Source organism: Crocuta crocuta, unplaced genomic scaffold (assembly GCF_008692635.1).
Source record: "Crocuta crocuta isolate KB4526 unplaced genomic scaffold, BGI_CrCroc_1.0 scaffold107, whole genome shotgun sequence".
Classification (NCBI taxonomy): domain Eukaryota; kingdom Metazoa; phylum Chordata; class Mammalia; order Carnivora; family Hyaenidae; genus Crocuta; species Crocuta crocuta.
Genome location: NW_027531877.1, coordinates 1732009 through 1753674, shown reverse-complemented (window position 1 = coordinate 1753674; position 21666 = coordinate 1732009). Strand labels below are relative to the sequence as shown.

The 21666-nt window shown below is 41.5% G+C and overlaps 1 protein-coding gene across 1 annotated transcript in view; it reads right to left on the bottom strand.

The window, feature by feature from the left end:
• Positions 1 to 21666, bottom strand: part of STK32A (serine/threonine kinase 32A) — a 121381-nt gene that overhangs the window by 84725 nt on the left and 14990 nt on the right. Inside the window, exons 3-4 of the mRNA XM_077772995.1 lie at positions 8934 to 8989; positions 7542 to 7693 (exon numbers count right to left, since the gene is read on the bottom strand). Of these exons, the coding sequence (XP_077629121.1) occupies positions 7542 to 7693; positions 8934 to 8989 (208 nt within the window). The remainder of the gene's footprint in view (positions 1 to 7541; positions 7694 to 8933; positions 8990 to 21666) is intronic.

The following is a 21666-nucleotide window of genomic DNA, read 5'->3' as shown; positions in this document are numbered from 1 at the left end:
AGCTCTACTTGGATGACTAAGAGGCAACTCAAAATTAACACGGCTAAAAGAGATTTCTCGATTTTCATAATGAATCTAATCCTCCTCAGATCTCCCCATCTTAGTGGATGACACATTCATCCAGTGGCTCAGGCCAACAATCTGGGAGTCATTATTTATTTTACTCTTTCTTTTAGCCAAGGGGCAGGCATGTTTTCTGAGCAGGGCCAGCTGGACCCTCTCCCAGGACTTCGAACCTTGAGTGGGGGACCCGAGGTTCGAAAATTGGTTGGGGCTGATTCGTGCCAGCTGAGACAGCCTTGAGAGCCTGTCTGTTGGTTCTCACCACCTAGATTCTCAGAACTGCCTTTGTCTTTTATTTTCTGGGGACCTCTGCTTCTTCAGCTTTATATCTGAGGCTGTAAGCTACTCCACATCCTCCCAAAGAATTTCTTTTTAGTTGAAATTTCCTAATAGCTTCTTGTGTTGTCTGCAATAAATGAATCCCTTGCAATATTGATGAGTAAATGAGTAAGTGAATGTCTGCATTATAAAGAGTCAGTTTCCTGCCTATTGGTCCATCAGTCAGTAAGTCAACGACCATGGCAGCAACCATTACCATGTACAGACCACACAATTAACACTGTTTTCTGCCAAGTTCTTCTTCAAGGACTGCTGTCCCTTGTTCTCCACTTAGCCAAGCTTGTCTGGGCCATACCCAAGGACAACTTCTTTGTGTGATAGCCCTGGATAATACAGGGTAACCTCTCCTTCTCAAGATCCTTAATCACCTCTCTTCTTAAGACAACAAAGCTGGACACTAAGGTAAGAAGAGCTGATTTTAGCCAGTGGTATAGTATTGCAACAGGATTCCAACAGTGTGGACTGAACTCAACTCTGACGTGCACAGAAGTGACTGGGTGTCAGAAAGGGAGGATGAGGGGATGGAAAGGCGATAAGCCAGGACCTGGTAGCCGGTGGATTAATAGTTACAAAGAGGCAGGAACAGGGTTGGTCCACGTGAAACCCATCTGGGTTCGTTAACCTGCGCTTATCAAAGTTGGGCTCCTCCCCTCCCACAGAGGCTGGGAGACCGGGCGCCATCTTCCTGTGCTAAGTTCTTTTGGCAAACTAAATTCTTTTGGCAGCTTTGCATTTTCTCCCTCTCTTTAAGGGGAGCTAATGCCGTCCTAGGGATTGGGCCCTGAGCTCTTAGAAATGGTGTTAGTGTTTTATTCACGTCTTTATAGACCAAGATTGAGGCCTACTCAAGAAGATGGCTCAGCAGGGCCTGGCTAGAATCTGGTCAAGAGCAAACCATTGTCACCAGGTAGAACTCAATGTGATGAGAGGAGTCCTTTGTCGGAGAGTGTGGAAGATGCTTTGTGGCTAGCTTTGAAGGTATAGGAAACTTGCTTTGAACCGAGGAATTCAAGCAGCCTCAAGCAGCAGGAAAAGGTAAGAAAACATTCTTCCTGGACCTCTAGAGGGAACACAGCTCTGCAGACAGCTTCATATTAGCCTAATGAGACTGATTCTACACTTCTGACCTCCTCCTGAATTGTAAGATACTGAGTTTGTGGTTTTTACACTTTTTCATAGTCTTTTACTCTGAAGTAGTTAAAGTTCATTTACAGTGAAATACACAGATATTAAAGTGTAGAGTTTAATCAATATTTTCAACTCTATGCCCTGATCTCAGCAGTACCCCAATAACGAGAACAGAATATTTCAACTACTCCCCAAGTCTCCCGCATGCGACCTTCTTGTTAATCTCTGTGTCCCATAGGTAATCATTGTTCTGATTAATTTTGTCTGTCTGTGAACTTTCAGTGCAAGCAAGCAATGCAGGGCAAAAGGAAATAATGTCTTAATTATTTTGTGAAAATAGCTTTAAGTCCACTTACTCCACTTCAGGTTGTTTTAGCCGTGAAGTTTATGGTAATTTGCTCCAGCAGCAACAGGAACCTAGTACGGCAGTTATTTGTACATAATGAAATATGGGCATTTGTTATTTTCTTTAAAATGTCTGTATTTCCATATTTTATATCTTTTTAATTAAACATATGTTTAGTGTTTTTTTTATTTTTGAGAGAGACAGCATGAGTAGGAGGGGGGCAGAGAGAGAGAGAGCGACAGAATCCAAAGCAGGTTCCGTGCTCTGAGCTGTCAGCACAGAGCTTGACATGGCACTCGAACTCATGGACTTTGAGTTCATGATCTGAGCCAAAGTCGGACGCTCAACCCAGTGAGCCGCCTAGGTGCCCTGTATTTTATATTTTTTAAAATGACTTAAATTTTAAAAATTTAGAACAAATGCAAAAACTTTCTAGTGCCCAGGCTAGCTCACACTCAGGTACACGTCTACTTAACAATCTTCTCTGGGGCACCTGGGTGGCTCAGTCAGTTGAGCAACTGTCTGATCTGACTATTGACCTCAGCTCAGGTCATGATCTCACAGTTAATGAGTTTGGACCCCAAGTAGGGCCCTGTGCCAATAGCGCGGAGCCTGCTTGGGATTCTCTCTCTCCCTCTCTCTGCCCCTCCCCAGGCTGTGCTCTCTCTCAATAAACAAACAAACAAACAAACACAGAATCTTCTCTGGTTACGGGGGCTGAGGGAGCATTGCATTTGGGGTGGGACCTCACTGAGTTTTTGTTTGAAGTCCTCATTTTTTTATGTTTATTTATTTGTTTTTGAGAGAGAGCATGCTCATCCAAGCGTGAGCAGGGGAGGGGCAGAGAGAGGGGGAGAGGGAGAGAAAGAATCCCAAGCAGTCCCACGGCCTGTGAGATCATGACTTGAGCCCAAATCAAGAGTTGGACACTTAATTGACTGGGCCATCAAGGAACCCCTAAAGTCCTCATGTATTAAGCACCCACTGTGTGTGAAGTGCTTTATCGACATAGTTATGGCAGTACCTTCTGCCATGGCTATTGCTGTAGTTCCCAAATATGAATGAGGAACCAAGCAAAATACATCATCTAAATGGGTCCATTTACAGAGTTACCAAGGGGCAAAACAAGGGTTCAAGCCCAGGTCCCTCTGACTTCAGCACCTGTGCAGAATCTGAGATGGCCCTGATTACATGAGCAGATGTTTGTAAGTGTGAAGGAAATGGCAATGGGATCATGGGACAGGAGCAAGAACCAGAAGCCTGATGCCCTCACTAAACTCCATTCATTCATTCATTCACTCATTCACTCATTCATTCATTCTACAGGTATTTGCTGAACACTTACTGTGTGTGAGGCATTATCATATAGTCTGGGAATGAAGCAGTGAGCAAAATGTACAAGCCTACCTGCCTCATAGAGTTTGTATTCTTGTGGGATGTGAAAGACATTAAACAAAATAAATTCCATTTCCTTCATATTTTCTAAAAGAGCCCTACAAGAGGCCCACAGGGGGTGGCTTTCAAAGCTGGACTTCCCGGGTTTCAGCCCTGGCTCTGCCAGTTCCTGGCTGTGTGACTCTGGGAAAATGAGTCACCCTCTCTGAGCCTCAGTTGCTCTGGTGTAACATGGAACTAATAATCGCTCTGAACCTAAATTGTTAGGATGAATGAATGAGACCATATAGGTAAGACTCTAAGTAGGAGACTTCCATTGATTCAGAAGCTCCTCTCGGTTCTGTGGCTCTGTAGGCTACCTTGAATTCGCACAGTTGATGATTCCGTGAAGAAACACCGGCATGCAGTCATGAATAATGGAGGTTGGTTCCAGGGGCCTGTGAGTCTGGCTGTGTTCAGCTGTCTGACAGGACCCTTTTCATAGTCCAGTACAGGTGGTCCTTTCCACTCAAAACAGACTATCTTGTCTTCTAATTTCCTGAAACCACATGTGGGTCCCTTCTGTTCCCAAGAACAAGAGACAAGGCTGAGGGCAGACTGGAGCCCCGAGGGGCCATGTGCAGCTGCAGGCTTAATCTCAATTAACAAAAGCCACCTGGGGGACAGGGCTCTGCCGGGCAGCACTGGGGCCCATTTGTTCACAGGCTGTGGGTTGCCCGGGCTTTGTTAACGGCCCTCAGGGAGGGACCCGCAAGAAGACTGTCTTTGCTTTTCCTGGATGCCAGCCCTGCCAGGCTGCCTTTCTTTTATAATGTGGCTGACATCTGACCATTGTGTTCCTGAGTGGGCTCAGGTCCATGGAGGCTGGGAAGGGTGAACTGTCATTCAAAATGTATTTTGACCCTTAACTCTGCTGCCCCAGCCCAAGATACACGTGCCCACATGCGGGTGCACACGCACATGTGCGAGCACACAAGCCCCTCTTCTACTTAGTTCTTCATGCACTTCTCACATTGACATATTTATGTGCCACTTGATTAACAGCAGCCTCTCACGGTTACTGGGAATGTGGGGTGGGTCAGGGGCTCTGTCCACAAGGGCTCACCACTGCCTCCTCACACTAGGGGTCTGTGTTACCATTACAGTTGCCAAATTTAGTGAATGAAAATTCAAGATGCCCACTTAAAGTAGAAATTCAGACATGAATAATTTTCAGAAAAAAATTGTGCTGTGCAGTATTTGGGACACGTACTAAAGGTGATTGGTTATTGATCTCAAATTGAAATCTAACTGTGTCTCCTGGATCTTATCTGGAAAACTCTAATTATAACTTGTTTGTGTTGTTCCATAAATATATCCATGAATGAGGGAATGGATGGGGCTAATACAAGATCAAAGGCAAAAAAACAAATATAAGCATTTTACTGGCAAGTACATGTTGGAAGTGGTTGTTTCAAGGGGATAGGGCTATTGGAGAATTTTCATTTTTCTATGTGATTTTTCTTTCTTGTAGTTGACTACAATTGTGCAAAGTTTTCATCTATCACCTATGTGTGTATTTATGCCTCTACATACACACACCCCATCTCCTTAACATTAGTGCAAAACCTGGTTAAAAGAAACAGCTTGTGTTTTTTCTCAGCCTGAAAACCAGAATTTTCTGAACACATCCCTAGAGGCTAGAGGCACTGTGAGTACCCATGAGAGGATCACTGAAAGCAATATTGAGAGGCCTACATAGCTTATCAGTAAGATCAAGTACATGACGGGTACATAGGAATTAAAAAGTATTGCTGTTAAATTATTAACCATACTGTGCTTTAGCCAGTTTGCTCTTGAAGCTTTGGGGATGTAAAGATAAATCTAGTTAAACCTAGGACACAAAATCTTGATTAAATTGTACATAATGGGGAATCTTTGAATTTTTTTTCTCCTTGGGTTCACAGGAGCAGGGTGGAAAACAAAACAAATGTAGGTTCTCACAGAGAATGAGACTTGTCCCTCCCGGGCCACACACACAGCTTCCTATGATGTTTGGACGCTGGGTACCTTTGAAATTTGCGTTTTGGATGCCCACAGTGGCTGGACAGCGAGGGGCATGTCAGGAGTGCCACACCTTAATGCAGCGAGGGAGGGAGCGCCCATCGATGATGCGCTTATTCTGTGCTGACAACAGCACTTTGTCGCCTTTTGCTCATAAAAACAACCCCAGTTACACACATTGATCCTGTCTCATAATTGACTTAAAAATGATAAAGATTACTCCCAGGACACACCTCCAAAAGCACTGTAAGGTGTTTAGTAGTTGGAGAAAGAGTCACTTACATTTCTTATGCTGCACTTGCTAAGGCAGAAAGCCTTTATTAGAAGAAATAAATATTCTTTTGAAGATTTTCATCTCAAGATTTGAAAGATTGAAATTTTTTCTTCTGTACCTTAAAGATGCCCCCTCTAGGTTTCCAGTTTGGAAAGTGGTACTAGAATTAAGGCGGGAAGGGATTTCTTCTCTCTCCTCTATCGCTATTTTTTTAACTTCATTTATTTTGAGAGAGAGAGAGAGAGCATGCATGTGAGCTAGGGAGGGGCAGAGAGGGAGAAAGAGAAAGAATCCCAAGCAGGTTCTGTGCTGTTAGCCCAGAGCCCAACATGGGGCTTGATCTCATAAACCATGAAATCATGACCTGAGCCAAAATCAAGAGTCAGGCATTGAACTGACTGAGCCTCCCAGGCGCCCGTCTCCTCTATCACTACTGATGGTACCTGATGTTCTGTTGAGACTCCGTGTGAGAAGACGGGAAGACAAGGCTTCCCGTGTTATCACCAAGTCAGCATTGTGTGGAATGACACCATGTCAGCAAGCAGCAAAATCTGTAAACTTTGCCCAGCTCCAAGTCTCCTAACATCCACCTTATAAAAATTTGGGAATAGACTGAAATCCATCTTGCCTACTCAGTGAGGAGAGACCGGCATGAAAGGGCGAAATGCTGAGTGTGTCCTTCTGGAGAGGTTCGTGGTCTTAAAAGGAGAAAGTTAGCTGGCTGAACTTTGGAAGAAGAAAAATGTGATGTCGAACAAAGGAAGGATGTGAACTGAGAGCTCCTTGTCATTCTCAGGGTAGAGATAGGGTGTAGAAACAAGCAATCTCCTGATTGCTAAGTGTTGGGAAGAAAGAAAGAGCTGTACCCATGTAACTGCATAGCAGAGTTGTGAATAGGCCACTCTAAGCTACTGATTAAATACACTGTGCGTGAGTCAAAATTAGACTCCACCATGTCTGAGTACTGCATGAACCTAATAGACCTATTTCCAATTCACACAAAACCATCTTCTTTTCAACTCTGGCGTAGAGTCTTCGAGCAAATTGTATATCAAGTGAACTGTATCAATTAAAGATGGAGGGAGACAGGTTTTATGCATTAACTCCTCCAGAGAAATCTTTAAACACACAGTGACATTCCAATTATTTTTCCATTAGTATTCTCTGAATGAAGACTTTTTTTTTTTTTTTTGCCTTTGGTAGTAGAAACTGCTTGGTATGCATATTTAAATAACCTTCATGCTGACTTAGCTTTAAGACCAGTTTCTTAACATAATGGATGCATTAAAATGTAGAGAAAAGTAAGAGAGCCACATACTGACCTCCATGCATAAGAAAAGAGCAGGGAGTAAGAGACCTTGCCAGCTTCCTAGCTATTTTCTGAGCCCTGGGTTATGATCTTGGCTTTGGGAGGAGATCACAGTTTAGCCCCTGATCTAAGTTAGCTCAACCTCTGTTAAAAGCTATTTGGTGAGAAAGGCAGAGCCTGTCCTGATCCTGCTCAGGAAGGATCCTGTAAGGAAGTCATTTCTACCCCCAATCACTGTAGAGAGGAAGTGCTTTTTTTCCAAGTTCTAAAGATGAACTTCACATCAGCCATTGATGACAGACTTAGTCCCCACAGTCTCGGCCCCACAATTAATGGGGAAAGAGAATCTAATGAATGACAAGACATCCAGACTCATTCTCTGTCAGCCTATTTAACTACAATGTCAGTATTCTATCCTCCTGGCCCACGGGAACTGTGACAAATAAACCAAACAGTATTCACTAGTGACAGTGAAACAACAATGGGTTTCGTTATAAAGTCCAAAGAAAGAGAAGCAAAGCCCTTGAGGAAGAGCCTCCTGAAGATTTTGCAAATGCATACCTAGAAATCAGGACGGGCTTCCAGAACATTTGGGAGGTGAAGGTGGGAGTGTCTCTGTTCCGAGATCCTGTAAAAACACTTACCACAAATTAACCAGGAAAGGATGCTCCAGGCCCTGCATGATCTGGAGTTCCTTGAAGACATTTCTCACTTCATTGCGCTCCACACACTTTTGTTTGTTCATGTATTTCATTGCGTACATCTTCTTGGTATCATTCTTCTGCACGATGCAGACCTGATGGTGTAAATCAGAGTGAGAAGGTGGTCAGGGAGTTGACAGATCTTGGCTGCGAGAGACAGAACGAGACTTGTTTAATGGCGTGGCCCGGAGGCCTTCTCACTTGCAAATTCTCTGACACGTTGCCACTGAGCTCTGATTTCGGAGCACAAAAATTCATTTTCTTCCTCTGTAACAGGTCAATTCTGTAATCTCTACTTTCTCAAACAAGTCTGCCTGTTTTTGGCTCTTTGCGTTTTGTTTAGACAGCATTTTGGAGAAAATGGCTGCTTCCTTGTCAGGAATCTGCCAATAGCAAATGACAGCCTCACTCTGCTTTGAGTGACTTTAATAGTCATGGCTGAACTGCCAAGCTGAACAATACTGTGTGAAGAATTTCTGTTTAATCATAGTTGATGTAACCTAAAAGTACTTGGAAAACAGGGAACACAATGTCCATATTTCTGAAATTCTTTTGGAGGTTCTATATGTCTAATAAAGTGGACAGCAGATGATTTTAAAATGCAAGCTCAATATGAAATAAGAACTATTCTCAAAGTATGTCTCCACCAAGAAACTAATGATCAGAATTTGAAACTAGAAGGTTCTTACAAAAAAAGATTAGACTGGTGGGGTGCCTGGGTGGCTCATTTAAGCATCTGACTTCAGCTCAGGTCATGATCTCATGGTGTGTGGGTTCGAGCCCCATATCGGGCTCTTTGCTGACAGCTTCAGATTCTGTGTGTCTCTCTCTTTGCCCCTTACCTGCTCACACTCTGCCTGTCTCTCTCTCTCTCTCTCTCAAAAATAAATAAACATTTAAAAAATATTTTAAATTAGACTAGATCTATTTTTCAAGGTAGATTTTTGAGAATAAAAACATTGGATACCTGAGGAAAAAAACAGAAATGGAAAAAACTGCTTCTATTCCACATAAGCTTTAACTCTTACATTGAGAAGATAACTATTACTGAACATACTAATACAATTGGCGACTGACTCCAAAAGTTTACTGTCCTCTTTAGCGTGAAGAGAAAGTCTTAAAATCTAGTGAGAGTAAATGGGCATGACGTTGAAATAACTCTAAGAACAACTTGTGTTTGTTATGTCACACACTTCAAATTGTAATGACAGTTTTATAGCAACCTCTCTGAATTATCATTCCTCAGGGCCTCAGTCACTGGATAATCTCATCATTCTCAGACTCTGTTCCTTAAGGTACATAACCCTGTCGGTGGTTAATCATTTTGGTTCTCACCTTCCCAAAACTGCCTTTCCCAATGGCCCGCAAAATTTCAAAGTGGTCAAAGTTGACTGTAAAACAAACAAAAAGAAGAAAAATGTGAGGGATTATTAGTTGCTTTTTCATCACTAATAAATAAGAAAGATTCAGCGAAATCAAAGTATTTTGTTTCCACCAGCATTCCAGAGGACCTTAATTCATTCATTCAACAAATATTTCTTAAACAAGTATGATTCATTCATCACAGTGCTTAGTACTGAGGGATATAGTAATAGCTAAGTAAAAATGGAATCTCTACCTTTACGGAGCCTATAGTCTAGTAAGAACTCCATATAGAGAGAGATGCTTATAGACTAAATAGTCATAAGTTAATGGACAATTAAAACTTCCCCTGAATATGAAGGAGAGAAGTGGTGGGGCTCTAAGAACATTAATAGTGGATTTCACATAGGTGGTAAGGACAGGAGTATTGCTGAAAACCAATGATTACAGAGAGATCTGGTCCTTTACGCAGGGGGCTCTATTCAGCATCCATGTTGTAAAAATCTCTTTGCCTATCTTCTCATTACAATCACTCTGTTGTACCTAAATGATTTCTATTTTGCCAAGAAGGATACTATTATAAGCTTATAGAATGAGCCGACCCCCAAGGCACAAATATCTTAACAGATTCCCATGAATATGTGTGCAGAGTTTCACTGAACGGTGCTTTGAAGTCGCCATTTGAGCTTCTAGAAGTCAGAAGCAGTAGATGTCTAGTTTACATGTAGAGTGGTCTCTTGGTCAGTGCTCATGAAATGCTCAAGTGATAAGAGCAGCAAAGTATAGGTTCTCTCAGAAAAGTGACAGCCTTTTGTTCTCTAACCTGTCAGTCTTCAGAAAATGTTCCACTGTATTTCCTGGTTTTTGAAGTAACGATTTAGGGGAGTAAAATTCCAAATGAGAGATTTTAAGAGTTTATTCGGAAAAGATTGTGTAACACTAGAAGGTACCACTCTTTAAAGAGAACTATTTTGTCTCCTTTTCAAAGAATAATGAGATTAGTGACTCCTGAAGGAAAGAAAGATGAGTAAGGGGACCTCTTAAGCCCTTACCAAGCTTCCTGAGGGTTGAAACAGTTTAATATGACTTAATCATCACTTCTCTTGAACTCCCAAATCACTTTATTTCTAGCGCACAACCCATTCAGTCATGTCAGGCAGCATGTCAATTACAAATAGCCTCTTATTCAAACACAAAATAACAATCTCATCTGTCATCAGGGACTGACCTTCTGTTTTCTCAGCTATGGATATGGGACTGACCCTCCTAGACAAGAAAAACATAACTTCTACCCAGAAAGTGTTAATAAAGTTTACTTACTGAAGCAAGTCAAATGAATGGCTTAATTTCCAAAATTCTTATAATTTGAGTTTCTTTCATCCACTCGATTATAAACTCTGTGAGGGCAGAGATGATAGGTGCCTTTGTCCATCCTGGTTTCCTAGCAACTCAGAAAATTCCAGCTTGAGGGAGCTGGAAGCCATACCCTTTGCACTTCCCACAAAGCCTCACAAAGTGATGTGCACATGGTTGGTTCTCAGGAAATAAACCCAACGATGCTGTAAAGGCACACAAGAACCTCAAAAACAACTGCTTCTTGTAAATAGGAGCAGTGTGAACTTTAGGGTGTTCTAAGGAAGTGTTTTTCAAATGGGGTCAAGCCCCATATGAATTATAAAATAAATTTAATGGTAATGAGACGCATCCAAAGTTTAAAGAAAATAGAATAGGCTAGAAAATACCATAAATGTCTCCAATGCAGCAAGAGTACTGTTGCTTTAGGAGCACCCGGGGGGCCAGTTGGTTAAGCATCCAGCAGTGGCTCAGGTCATCTCACAGGTCATGAGTTTGAGTCCTTTGTGGGGGCTCTGTGCTGACAGCTTAGAGCCTGGAGCCTGCTTTAGATTCTATGTCTCCCTCTCTCTGCCCCTTCCCTTATCATGTTGTCTGTCTGTCTCTCTCAAAAATAAACATTAAAAAAAAGAGTAGTGTTGCTTTTGAAATTTTGTTCTAAGTTTACATATGTGTGTTGGTAGTTATGGTTTGAACCATGATATAATTTTTTGGCATATATTTTTTTCAGGGGTTGTGGTCAAAATAACTTGAAAGACACTTCTCTAAGTTTTCTCTTAAGTTTCAAACTGATACAACCAAAGCAATGATTTCCTCACACTTATTACATGAGGCACAGTACTGTAGAGGTGTCAAAAAAAAAAGTGGCTAGGATTTATTTGCAAGTCTCAGATTTAATCTTGAGCAAATCTAGTAACACAGTGATGTCTCCACTAGTACCCTAGCGTAGAATGCTGTGATAAACTTTTGATTCTTCAAGCAGACAACAGGTACCTAAAAAGCATGAAATTCCATTGTGATATTAATCTGTTTCATGAACCACATCTCTTTACAAGCCATTTTAAGCTTTAATGGAAATGAAAGATTAGATGCCAGGTTGCTAGTTCTACTGTTCTGTTTTAATTAATGTCCGGCTCCAGAAAAGTGATAGGCCCCAAGTTTTAGAAATAGTGCATCTTATTTATGCCTTTATTTCTAGTCAGTCAAAAAGAGAAGAGACCTCAGTCCAGTACCATACTGCCTAAAGCCTCTACCACATATAATAATCAGCATGGGGAGAAAGCCAGTGACAGATTAAAAGTGGTTGGAAGAGCAGCTCTTATTCCATCCTTTGTTGTTGTTGTTCTTTTAATTCCAGTGTATTTAACACACAGTGTTGTATTCCTTTCAGGTGTATAATACAGTGATTCAACAATTCCATACATCACCCAGTGCTCATCACAACAAGCACCCTCCTTACTCCCTATCTCCTGTTTCACCCATCCTCCCACCCATCAACGATAGGTTGTTCTCCATCATTAGGAATCTATTTCTTGGTTTGTTTCTCTCTTTTTTTTCCCCTCTGTTCATTTGTTTTATTCCTTAAAGTCCACATATGAGTGAAATCATATGGTATTTATCTTTTTCTAACTGACATATCTCATTTAGCATTATACTCTCTAGCTCTATCCATGTCGTTGCAAATGGCAGGATTTCAGTCCTTTTTATGGCTGAATAAGATATATATATACATCTTCTTTATCCACTCATCTACCAATGGTCACTTGGGCTCCTTCCATAATTTAGGTATTGGAAATAATGCTGCAATAAACATAGGGGTGCATGTATCCCTTTGAATTAGTGTTTTCATATTCTTTCACCTCTTTGGTTAATTTTTTTCCTTAGTATTTTGTTATTTTCTGTGCAATTATAGTGGGATTGGTTTTTTAAATTTATCTTTCTGCCACCTCATTATTAGTATACAGAAATGCAATGGGTTTCTGTACACTGATCTTACTAAATTCATTTAACAGTTCTAGTACGTTCTTTGGTGGAATCCTTAGGGTTTTCTGTATATAGCACCATGTTATCTGCAAATAGTCAAAGTTTTACTTCCTTATTTTGGATGCCTTTTATTTCTTATTCTTTTCTGATTGCTGTGGCTAGGACTTCCAGTACTACATTGAATAAAAGTGATGACAGTGGACATCTTTGTCTTCTCCCTGACCTTAGAGGACAAGTTCTCAGTTTTCCCCCATTGAGGACAATGTCTGCTGTGGGTTTCTCCTAGAAGGCCTTGATTATGTTCAGGCATGTTCCCTGTAAACCTACTTTGTTGAAGGTGTTTTCATGAATGGATGTAGTACTTCGTCAAATGTTTTTTCTGCATCTGCTGAAATGAACATCTGGATCTTATTCTTTCTCTTACTGATATGATATATATCACATCGATTTGTGAATATTGAACCCCCTTGTATCCAGGGAATAAATCCCACTTGATTGTGGTGAATGATTTTCTTCAAGACATTGTTGGATTTGGTTTGCTACTGTTTTGTTGAGGATTATAGCATCTGTTCATCAGAGATACTGGCCTATAGTTCTCTTTTTGTGCTGTGTCTTTATCTGGCCTTGGAATCAGAGGAATGCTGGCCTCACTTATTGCTCCTTCTTAAATGTCCAGCAACAGGAGCAATACTTAGGGAGGCTAATTGAAAAGGCAGGGAGACCTCATAGATTCAGGCAAAATGAGAAAGAGATGAAGTCAGAATTATGGATTATTTTGTCAACAGAAACCCATTTGTATTACAGGCGTATAAGATTTGTCACAGGGACTGGGTATCCAATAGCATATCCACCATATGCTTAAACTTTTGATCACCATGTATTGTATCAACCAGCAGATCATTTATGGCCACAGGACAAAATGGGTCTGCAGCCTGTTTCTGTATTGCCTTTGAGCTAAGATTGTATTTTATATTTTTAAAGGATGATTTGAAAAACAATAAAGAATATGTATCCACATAAAAATCTGTAACATTTATTAGAAAAGGGTGCTGGCCCCTGAGATGAAGAATACAGTCCCTAGATACAGACTGCCTGCATTCAAATCCTCCCTCCTACATTTAAGAGTTGTATAATCTCGGGCTGCCTGGGTGGCTCAGTCAGTTAAGCGTCCTACCTCAGANCCTGCTCATGCACGCTCGCTCTCTCTCTCTCTCTCTCTCTCTCTCTCTCTCTCTCTCTCTCCCCTCTCAGAAATAAATAAAAAATTTTAATTTTTTTTAAAAAAAGAGTTGTATAATCTTAGCTGTTTACTTCTGTGTTCTGTTTCTTCATCTGTGAAATGGGTATGAAAATAATATATGTCTCATCAGGTTTAGAGGAAGATGAAATAACATATATAAAGTACTTAGACTATCAACTGCAACTAACCACTTTGACTAGTATTCCTACTACCACTTCTTAGGGACGGGCATAATTCAGACTCCCACCTAATACTACCTTATGGTGCTATCAGAGCACATGGATATTATCAGTCAGCATGAAAAAAAATTGCAATTGTCAGTGTCCTTTCTACATATTGGGGGATTTTGTAGTCAGTGGTGTGGTATTCCTGCAGTGTTTCCTCCACTGTCTAAAGCAAAGGCAACCTTTGTTGTCAAGTTGTCGTGTGTTGTCCGACCTGGTTTCTGATTCATCAAGGGGATCTCGCACCAAGAAGCCAGAAAGGTGCTCTAGTGATGCTGTTAGACCCTGGGTCTCTGTGGGGCTTTGGAGGCAGCCGTCGAGTGTGGAGAGAGGCAGAGCCTGGTTCTCACTTCCCTGACAGACCTGGCCTATGGTTTGTGGGCCGCGGAAAAGCAGACAGGCAGAAAAGCTGCGGCCTTCGATATCTTTCTTATCTGCTTCTGAGTTGTGTGTTCACACATGAACGCTCGCCCCAGTCTTAGCAAACATCATGTCAGTGCAGCAGCCTCGAGGTTGCCTGGAGGAGTGTCACATTAACAGATGGAGCTGAATGGGCCCTAATGTTATCATATCACTTCAAATAGTTTTAAAAATACTAAGTATCATAAGGAGGCTTATTTTAGAGTTTTTCTCTGGGGTAGGTGCACATTCTCCACAAAACAAGCAGACACAGAACTTCTCTATGCATGAGGGATCTGTTTATGGATGGCTTGGTATGCTTTTCATTTTTATGTCTCATTGTCACCTCACAGCAGCCTTAGAGCCTGTAGAGCTAGAGGTACTTCGGCTCAGAGAGATTAAACCCCTTGCAATGGTTGTAACTAGTGTGGTGATTTATAATCCTGGGATTAGCTTCTCAAGACAGAAAGTAGGGTGGAAGTTTGTTTAGTCAAAACCACACGGGGCACCCGGGTGGCTCAGTTGGTGAAGTGTCCGACTCTTGATTTCAGCCCGGGTCATGATTTCATGAGTTTGTAAGTTCGAGACCCGCCTCGGGCTCTGCACTGACAGTCTGGATCTGCTTGGGATTCTCTCTCTGCCCCACTCTCTCTCTCAAAAAATAAATAAGCTTTAAAAAAACACTACACATGAAAATCCACTAGAAAGGTATCACTTTAAAAACGAAGGGAGTCTTTCAACAAGTCAAACACAGTTTCGTTTCTCTTGTGTGAGCACCGAATGAAGCTCATGAATTGTATTCAGGAGCTCCTGTGTGGAAAACATTTAAACACTAAAATCACACTTTGCTCACTGGCAGACTTTTATTAAAGTCAGGTGGAAAGTAAGACCAACTGAGGGGCCAGCTGTTGACTGTTGTCACAAAGCCACACCCAGCAGCTGAGTGGAGGAGTAGGCAGAATCAACCACCCGAGTCTGCCCAGTGATAGTCATATAAACGGCAATAGACGCCTTTCTGATTCTTGACCCAGGCTCTTGGCCACTATGTCTATAGTCATCTTGTGTTGTTGTTATTACTGTGGATGAGCTCACCCAGAGGCAGAGTCTGGGGGAACAAGGTGGGATTTCCTGGTCTCTGCTCTTAGAATCACGTAGGTCAAGTCAGCTGGCCCCCAAGTCTTTCCCTAAACATAAGCCTGCTCAGTGCGGAGTCCAGTCCCTGATGCTTTTTCTTTCCTTTGTTCTACTTCTCTTAACCATACCCCCAGCCTCACAGTCTGTGCAGTAAACAGTGTTGCAGGAAAGAAAAGGGGAAACTCTTCTTGGAGTTTGTTGCACAAGCCTGACACTGGGAATTTGGGAGAAAGGAAGGTAAAGCAGAAACTCCTCTTTTTTTTTTTCCCCTCTCTGATTGAGGTAGTACTATTTGGAAACTATTTTACTTTCTCTAGTAAAAAAAATGATTCCAGCCTAAGTAAATACCAAATCATGAACATATGTACAACTATTGAGAACTGCACTTGGCGTTTATGGAAATCTTTCTTTTGATGGGGAAGCAAGGACACCAGCTGTTTGTTCCCATCTGTAAAATGGTCCTGATTAAATTTGACTCACAGGTGGTTTTGAACATGAGCTGCTATAAACCAGAAGTGTAACGTCCAGCTCACTGAACACTAAAAATTACAAACGATAAAGTACAATTTTTCAAAGAAAACTGAGACTTCTTCTTCTTCGTAATTTCTTATTCTCAATTGAGAAGAGGAAGAAGTCTCAGTTTTTAGTTGGGTTCCCAGAAGGCAGCCTCTTTTAACGAATTCTATGTATCCTTTAAGAGAATTTTGCTTCTTATATGTATTCCCTTTCCACAGCAATAGCAACATACTCTCATTCCTACAGGGGCATAGATTATAAACTCTTTCTGTAGAGTTACATTCTTTCTGTTCATTCATATATCACGCAGACATCTATAGCTAATTATTTTAAACAGCTCTTTTGTATGACATTGTGTAGAATATCCCATAAAATACTTAGCTTTTTGATGGCATTTCAAAGATGGTTTAATTCTCAGCTGTTACCTACAATACTACCGCCAACATCCTTGGTCAGCTTTTGTGTGAAGGTTTGTAAGCTTGCTCCATAAAAGCACAAATGTAACAAAGAGTATGTGAATTTTCCAATTTAATAGACACTTTAAACTGGCCCTTCAAAGCTGTTGCCCCGTAATGTGTAAAAATGCCGATCTGTCCACTGCTGCCCCGTGCTGTCACATCAACAGTCTTTGACCTGACAAGTGAAAGGAAACTAAATTATTGATTGACTTTATGTTTCTTTAATGATCAGTAAAGCCCTGTATCTTTGTATTTTTTCAGAGAACTGCCTATTCATAGATTTTTGCCTGTTTGTGCTCAGTGCAGGGCCCAGCATGCGGCTCCATCCTACACCCTGGGATCATGACCTGAGCCAAAATCAAGAGTCAGATGCCTGGCCAGCTGAGCTACTCAGGAGCCCCTAAAACACTGATTTTAGTGCTATGCCACCCTTGTCTCATTCTCTAATTTCTCCTGGCCGAGAAGCTAACACTTATACCTTTTGTAACTAATAAGTTTGCTAGTTCCTACCATATATTCTAAATAGTATAATATCTTTTCTTTGGAGTTTTAGGCATTACTTATTAAATCTCCAAGATTTAGCTCTCTACTCTTAGGGTCTCATCACAACATGAGCCCATTTTTCCAGGGCAGCTGTATTTGATAGAATAATTTCAATTAAATTAGCATTTAGGATTCTGCATTATGAGTCTGGAAATGGTACAGGCACTTGCATCATAAACTATGATTAGTTTTCCCTTCGTGCAATTTTTATTTCCTCTGCAGTTAATAATAGTCTTGTGTATACATGTGTTCAGTTTCCTGTATCCTTTTTCCTAATTCAATTTCCAACTCTTCTCTTGTTGTCTACATTCCCCTTGAACGTGTTTGGGAGCATCGGCCACATTACCATCTTCCTGAAAATGTCTCTCCCAGAGCCCTCTGGCCCATCTGCTTCTGGACTACCAGTCTCTCTTGTTTTACACCTGTCATCCTGGATTCTCCTTGACCATCATCCCAGGGGTGTGCTCCACTCCTTTTTAGTGATGGATTCCCTGCTTCTTGCACGCACTGTCCTCCTTCTTGCTTTACTCCTTTGTGTTTGTGGAATACATCCCCCAACAGCTTTGTAAGAAAGCTTGTACGGAGGTTAATTTTTGAAGACCAGCCTATATGAAAACAATTTTTATTCTACTCACACTCCATTGAGAGTTCGACTGAGCATTGCATTCTAGGTTGGAAATTATCCTCCTTTAGAATTTTGAAGGCCTTGCTCTCCTTTATTTCTAGTTTTATGTGTCACTGCTGAGAAGTCTAAAGTTATTTTGATGCCTGATCCTTTGATGCCACAGTTTTCTTTCTGGAAACTTACAGGATTGTACAGTTGTATTGAATGTTTTGAAAGTTGATGAAGATACAGCTGTTTTTAATTCATTGTTCTGGGCACTAAATTGGCTTATCCATTCTGGACACATGTGTTCTTAAGTTCAGGGCTCTTCTTTTTTTCTTTAAATTAAGTAGGATGCTATCCTCCATTCTTTCCCTCTTTTTGAACCTTTCATTATTTAGAAACTAGAACTCCTAGACTGGCCTTTAAATTTTCTTTTATTGACCCTGATTTTTTCTATCTCTGTTTACTCATTCTGGAAAACTTCTTTACATTTATCTTCTAAACCTTTGAATCTCTCCACTCATACTGCAATTTTTTTCCCTAAAGCTAGTTTTTGCTCTCTGAATGTTGCTTCCTTAGTATATTATTTTTCTATTAAAAATAGTTGTTATATTTTAACATCTCTCTGATACTTTTCCTTAAGTTGGATTTTTATGTCTTCTGTTAGAAGCCTTTCCCATGTGTTTGAAAACCCTTGGTTATCTGGTCATATTTAAGTGTGGGGACCTAGACTCCCATTTGGAAATTCTGACTATGTGCGTGGGTCTTGTCAATGCGAGCTTCACTCTCGAGAGCTACGGCTAGGATGCTGAGCTGAAAAACTCCCATGTTGATAACTGTAGGTCTTCCTTCTTAGGTTGGCCAAAATCTCCAGGAAAAAAACCTCTATTATCTTCTTGTCTAGAGAGTGAGCCCACAGCTGCCAGTGTTATCAGAGCCAAATGGGGGAAGAGGGTCTGAGCATGCAGTATGTGGTCATGTACCTGACTGATCGCTCCATTTCCTTTTTTTTTTTTAATCTTTTGTTTATTTCTGAGAACGAGAAACAGCATGAGCAGGGGAGGGTCAGAGAGAGAGGGAGATACAGAATCTGAAGCAGACTCTGGGGGGCTTGAACCCACGAACTGTGTGATCATGACCTGAACCGAAGTCGGACACTTAACCGACTGAGCCACCCAGGCACCCCAGATCCCTCCATTTTCCACAAAGCACCTCTGCCCTCGGTGTTCCTGGTCTCCCCAGTTAGGAGACCCTCCTCTTCAGAGGATAAACACAGTGTGGGATGGAGGGGACTAGTAATTTTCTTTTTCTTTTGACAAAGTAGTAGAAGGGACAGGACTGATTTTTATACAGCTACCCAAACAATCTTCCTTATTTTATTTTTTTTATTTTTAAAAATTTTTTAATGTTTATTTATTCTTGAGAGAGACAGAGAGACAGCATGAGCAGGGGAGGGGCAGAGAGAGAGAGAGACACAGAATCTGAAGCAGGCTCCAGGCTCTGAGCTGTCAGCACAGAGCCTGACCAGGCTCAAACCCACAAACCATGAGATCATGACCTGAGCCGGAGCCGGACGCTCAACTGACTGAGCCACCTGGGGGCCCCAAAGTCTTCCTTATTTTAGACCACGTGCTTCACCTATCCTTCTAGAGACACACAGCACTTCCGGTTCTTGGGGGAATGGAAGGAAAGTGCTTGTCTTGCTTGTGTTTTTTCCTCATCCATAAGATAGATATAATGACACTTACCATACAGGGCTATGGTAGGGATTAAATGAGATAATATATACTGGGACTATATCAAGAATATAGTGGGTGCTCAATAAACAAGAGTGCTCCTCCCTCTCCCCCACCGAAAGAACTTAACACTAGCAGCCAGAGACAGCCATCTCTCCTTACAACCTGCTGGCTTGGTGACTTTGGCTAGTGTTTTTTTTTTTAAAACCAATTAGACCCATATTCTTATCCAAGTAAGGGATGATGACTGCTTTCTCACTCATGTCTCAAAATTACTTTAAGATTAAACTACAAGAGGCTGAGCAAAGACTTTGCAAATGCCAAACATGGTCCTTGGTCCTTGGGCTTTGGAGGCAGATGAGGGTTCTGCGAAGTGAGGGTTCAGCTGTGCCTCTTCCTAGATGTGTAAACATGGGCAGGTCTTCTAAACTTGGTGAGTTTCAGTTCTCTGCTCTGTACATCACAGTGGTGATACTCTGCCCTCAATCTGGGATCACCTAAGACAAGTACCATGCTGGAAAAGCGCTCTGAAGCACTGGTCTCTCTTACCCACCTCCTACCCCCAGAGTATCATGAACTGCTGAAAATGAATGTAGCTGCATTCCTAGATGTGAGGGGAGGGCAGGGACTTCTTTGGTAAATACATGACCCCTTTCCCAGGAAAGAGAATAATGCAAATATACAAACTACTCTGGGTATAAATTACAGGCTTCCTCAGAATCCTATTTGTGGATCCCATGTTAACAGTATATTTTAAATTAAGGAGTTTATCATACTCTAAATCCGAAACCTAACATAAAACCCTATGTAGAAACCCACATCACAAATCTAATGATATTCTGCTAGCACTTTCCGATGCTTAGTAAATGAAGTAATATAAAGTAGACACTTTAGGCATTTTACCTGCATTCTTTCATATAATCCTTATTAGCCCCCAAACTGAAATAAAATGCTGAGACTTCAAGAGAGTAGATAACTTGCTCAGGATCATAGAGTTAGTAACAAATCAAGGGTATTGGTTATGAGTTGTGCAATCCCAAAATGATAGGTTGATGTTATTACCTTAGTACCTCAGAATGTGATCTTATTTGGGAATGATGTTGTTGCAAATAGAATTGGTTAAGTTAAGATGAGATTATATGAAATTCTGTATGGATTCAGTGGTCTCTTAATCCAATATGACTGGTGTCCTGGTAAGAAGAGAGAAACTTGCACAGAGACAGAGATCATGTGAAGATAGAGATTGGAACGATGTTACCAGAAGCATGGGCTAGGCAGCACTGGGATCGACCAACCTAGAACACTTCCTAGGGAGGGAGCAGCCTGGGAGACAAGCCTCCAAACCCCCGTGGTATGAGCCATCATCCCATCAGACCTCACAAATACAAATCCAGAGATAAAATTAGGAAGAGTTTGGAGACAGCAACTGCAGGGCATTATGGTCCAAGTGTTCCTCTTGGGTGGAGCCAGCCCTGGTAACTGCTCACATGATTTCCTCATTTCTTCCCTCTATATTGGTAGACAGCTTCGACTTGGAGCCTCAGTCTAGTATCTCCCCTTAAATATTTCTGCCTTAACATCATATTCAGCTTCAGTTATTGGCTCATTTCTCTGTTCCCCTTTAGACCAAACTTGTTGAAAGCACTGATGACACTTCCTTTGCCTATATCCTCACGTCTCTGCATGTCCCCAACAAACAGCTGTTGTCTGTCCTCAGTCTCCTCCTGGTTGCCTGATCAGGTATTTCTTACTTTCCTCACCCCCACATTCAACAGACCATTCAACAGAAGTTAGTACTCCTTCTTTCTTGAAATACTCTTCTCACTTAAAAATATTTTTTTTTACTGTCTAGTTATTTTTGAGAGAGAGAGAGAGAGAGAGAGCCAGCAGTGGAGAAGGAGAGAAAGAGAGGGAGATACAGAATCCAAAGCAGGCCCTAGGCTCCAAGCTGTCATCACAGAGCCTGACGCAGGGCTCGAACTCATGAACTGCAAGATCGTGACCTGAGCTGAAGTCATATGCTTAACCAACTGAGCCACCCAGGTGCTAGGAATTACTCTTCTCTTAAATTTCAGAACAAATGCTTTTTCATTCCTCACTAGCTGCTGCTTCTCATTTTTCTTAGCTGGATGGCTTTCCTGTGCATGACTTCTTGGTAATGGGATTCCACTCCTCCTTTGTTTCCATACCTTCTTCCAGTCCAGACTCATCAGTCCCCATAGGACTAAAAACCATATCTTGAGATCGTTAGACCATTCTTTCCTAGTCACCTCTGGCCATTCAGTCCCAGTGTCCTACCTAACACCATCATTTAGAGTCTCCCCGTCACTTTATGCACACAGACAAGAGCTCTTTTTTTTTTCCTAAAAAATGTTTATTTATTTTTGAGAGAGAGAGAGAGAGAGAGAGAGAGCAAGCAGGGGAGGGTCATGGAGACAAGCCCAACCAGGCTCCATGCTGTCAGCACAGAGCCCACCCCGACACGAGGTTCAGTCTCATGAACTTTAGATCAT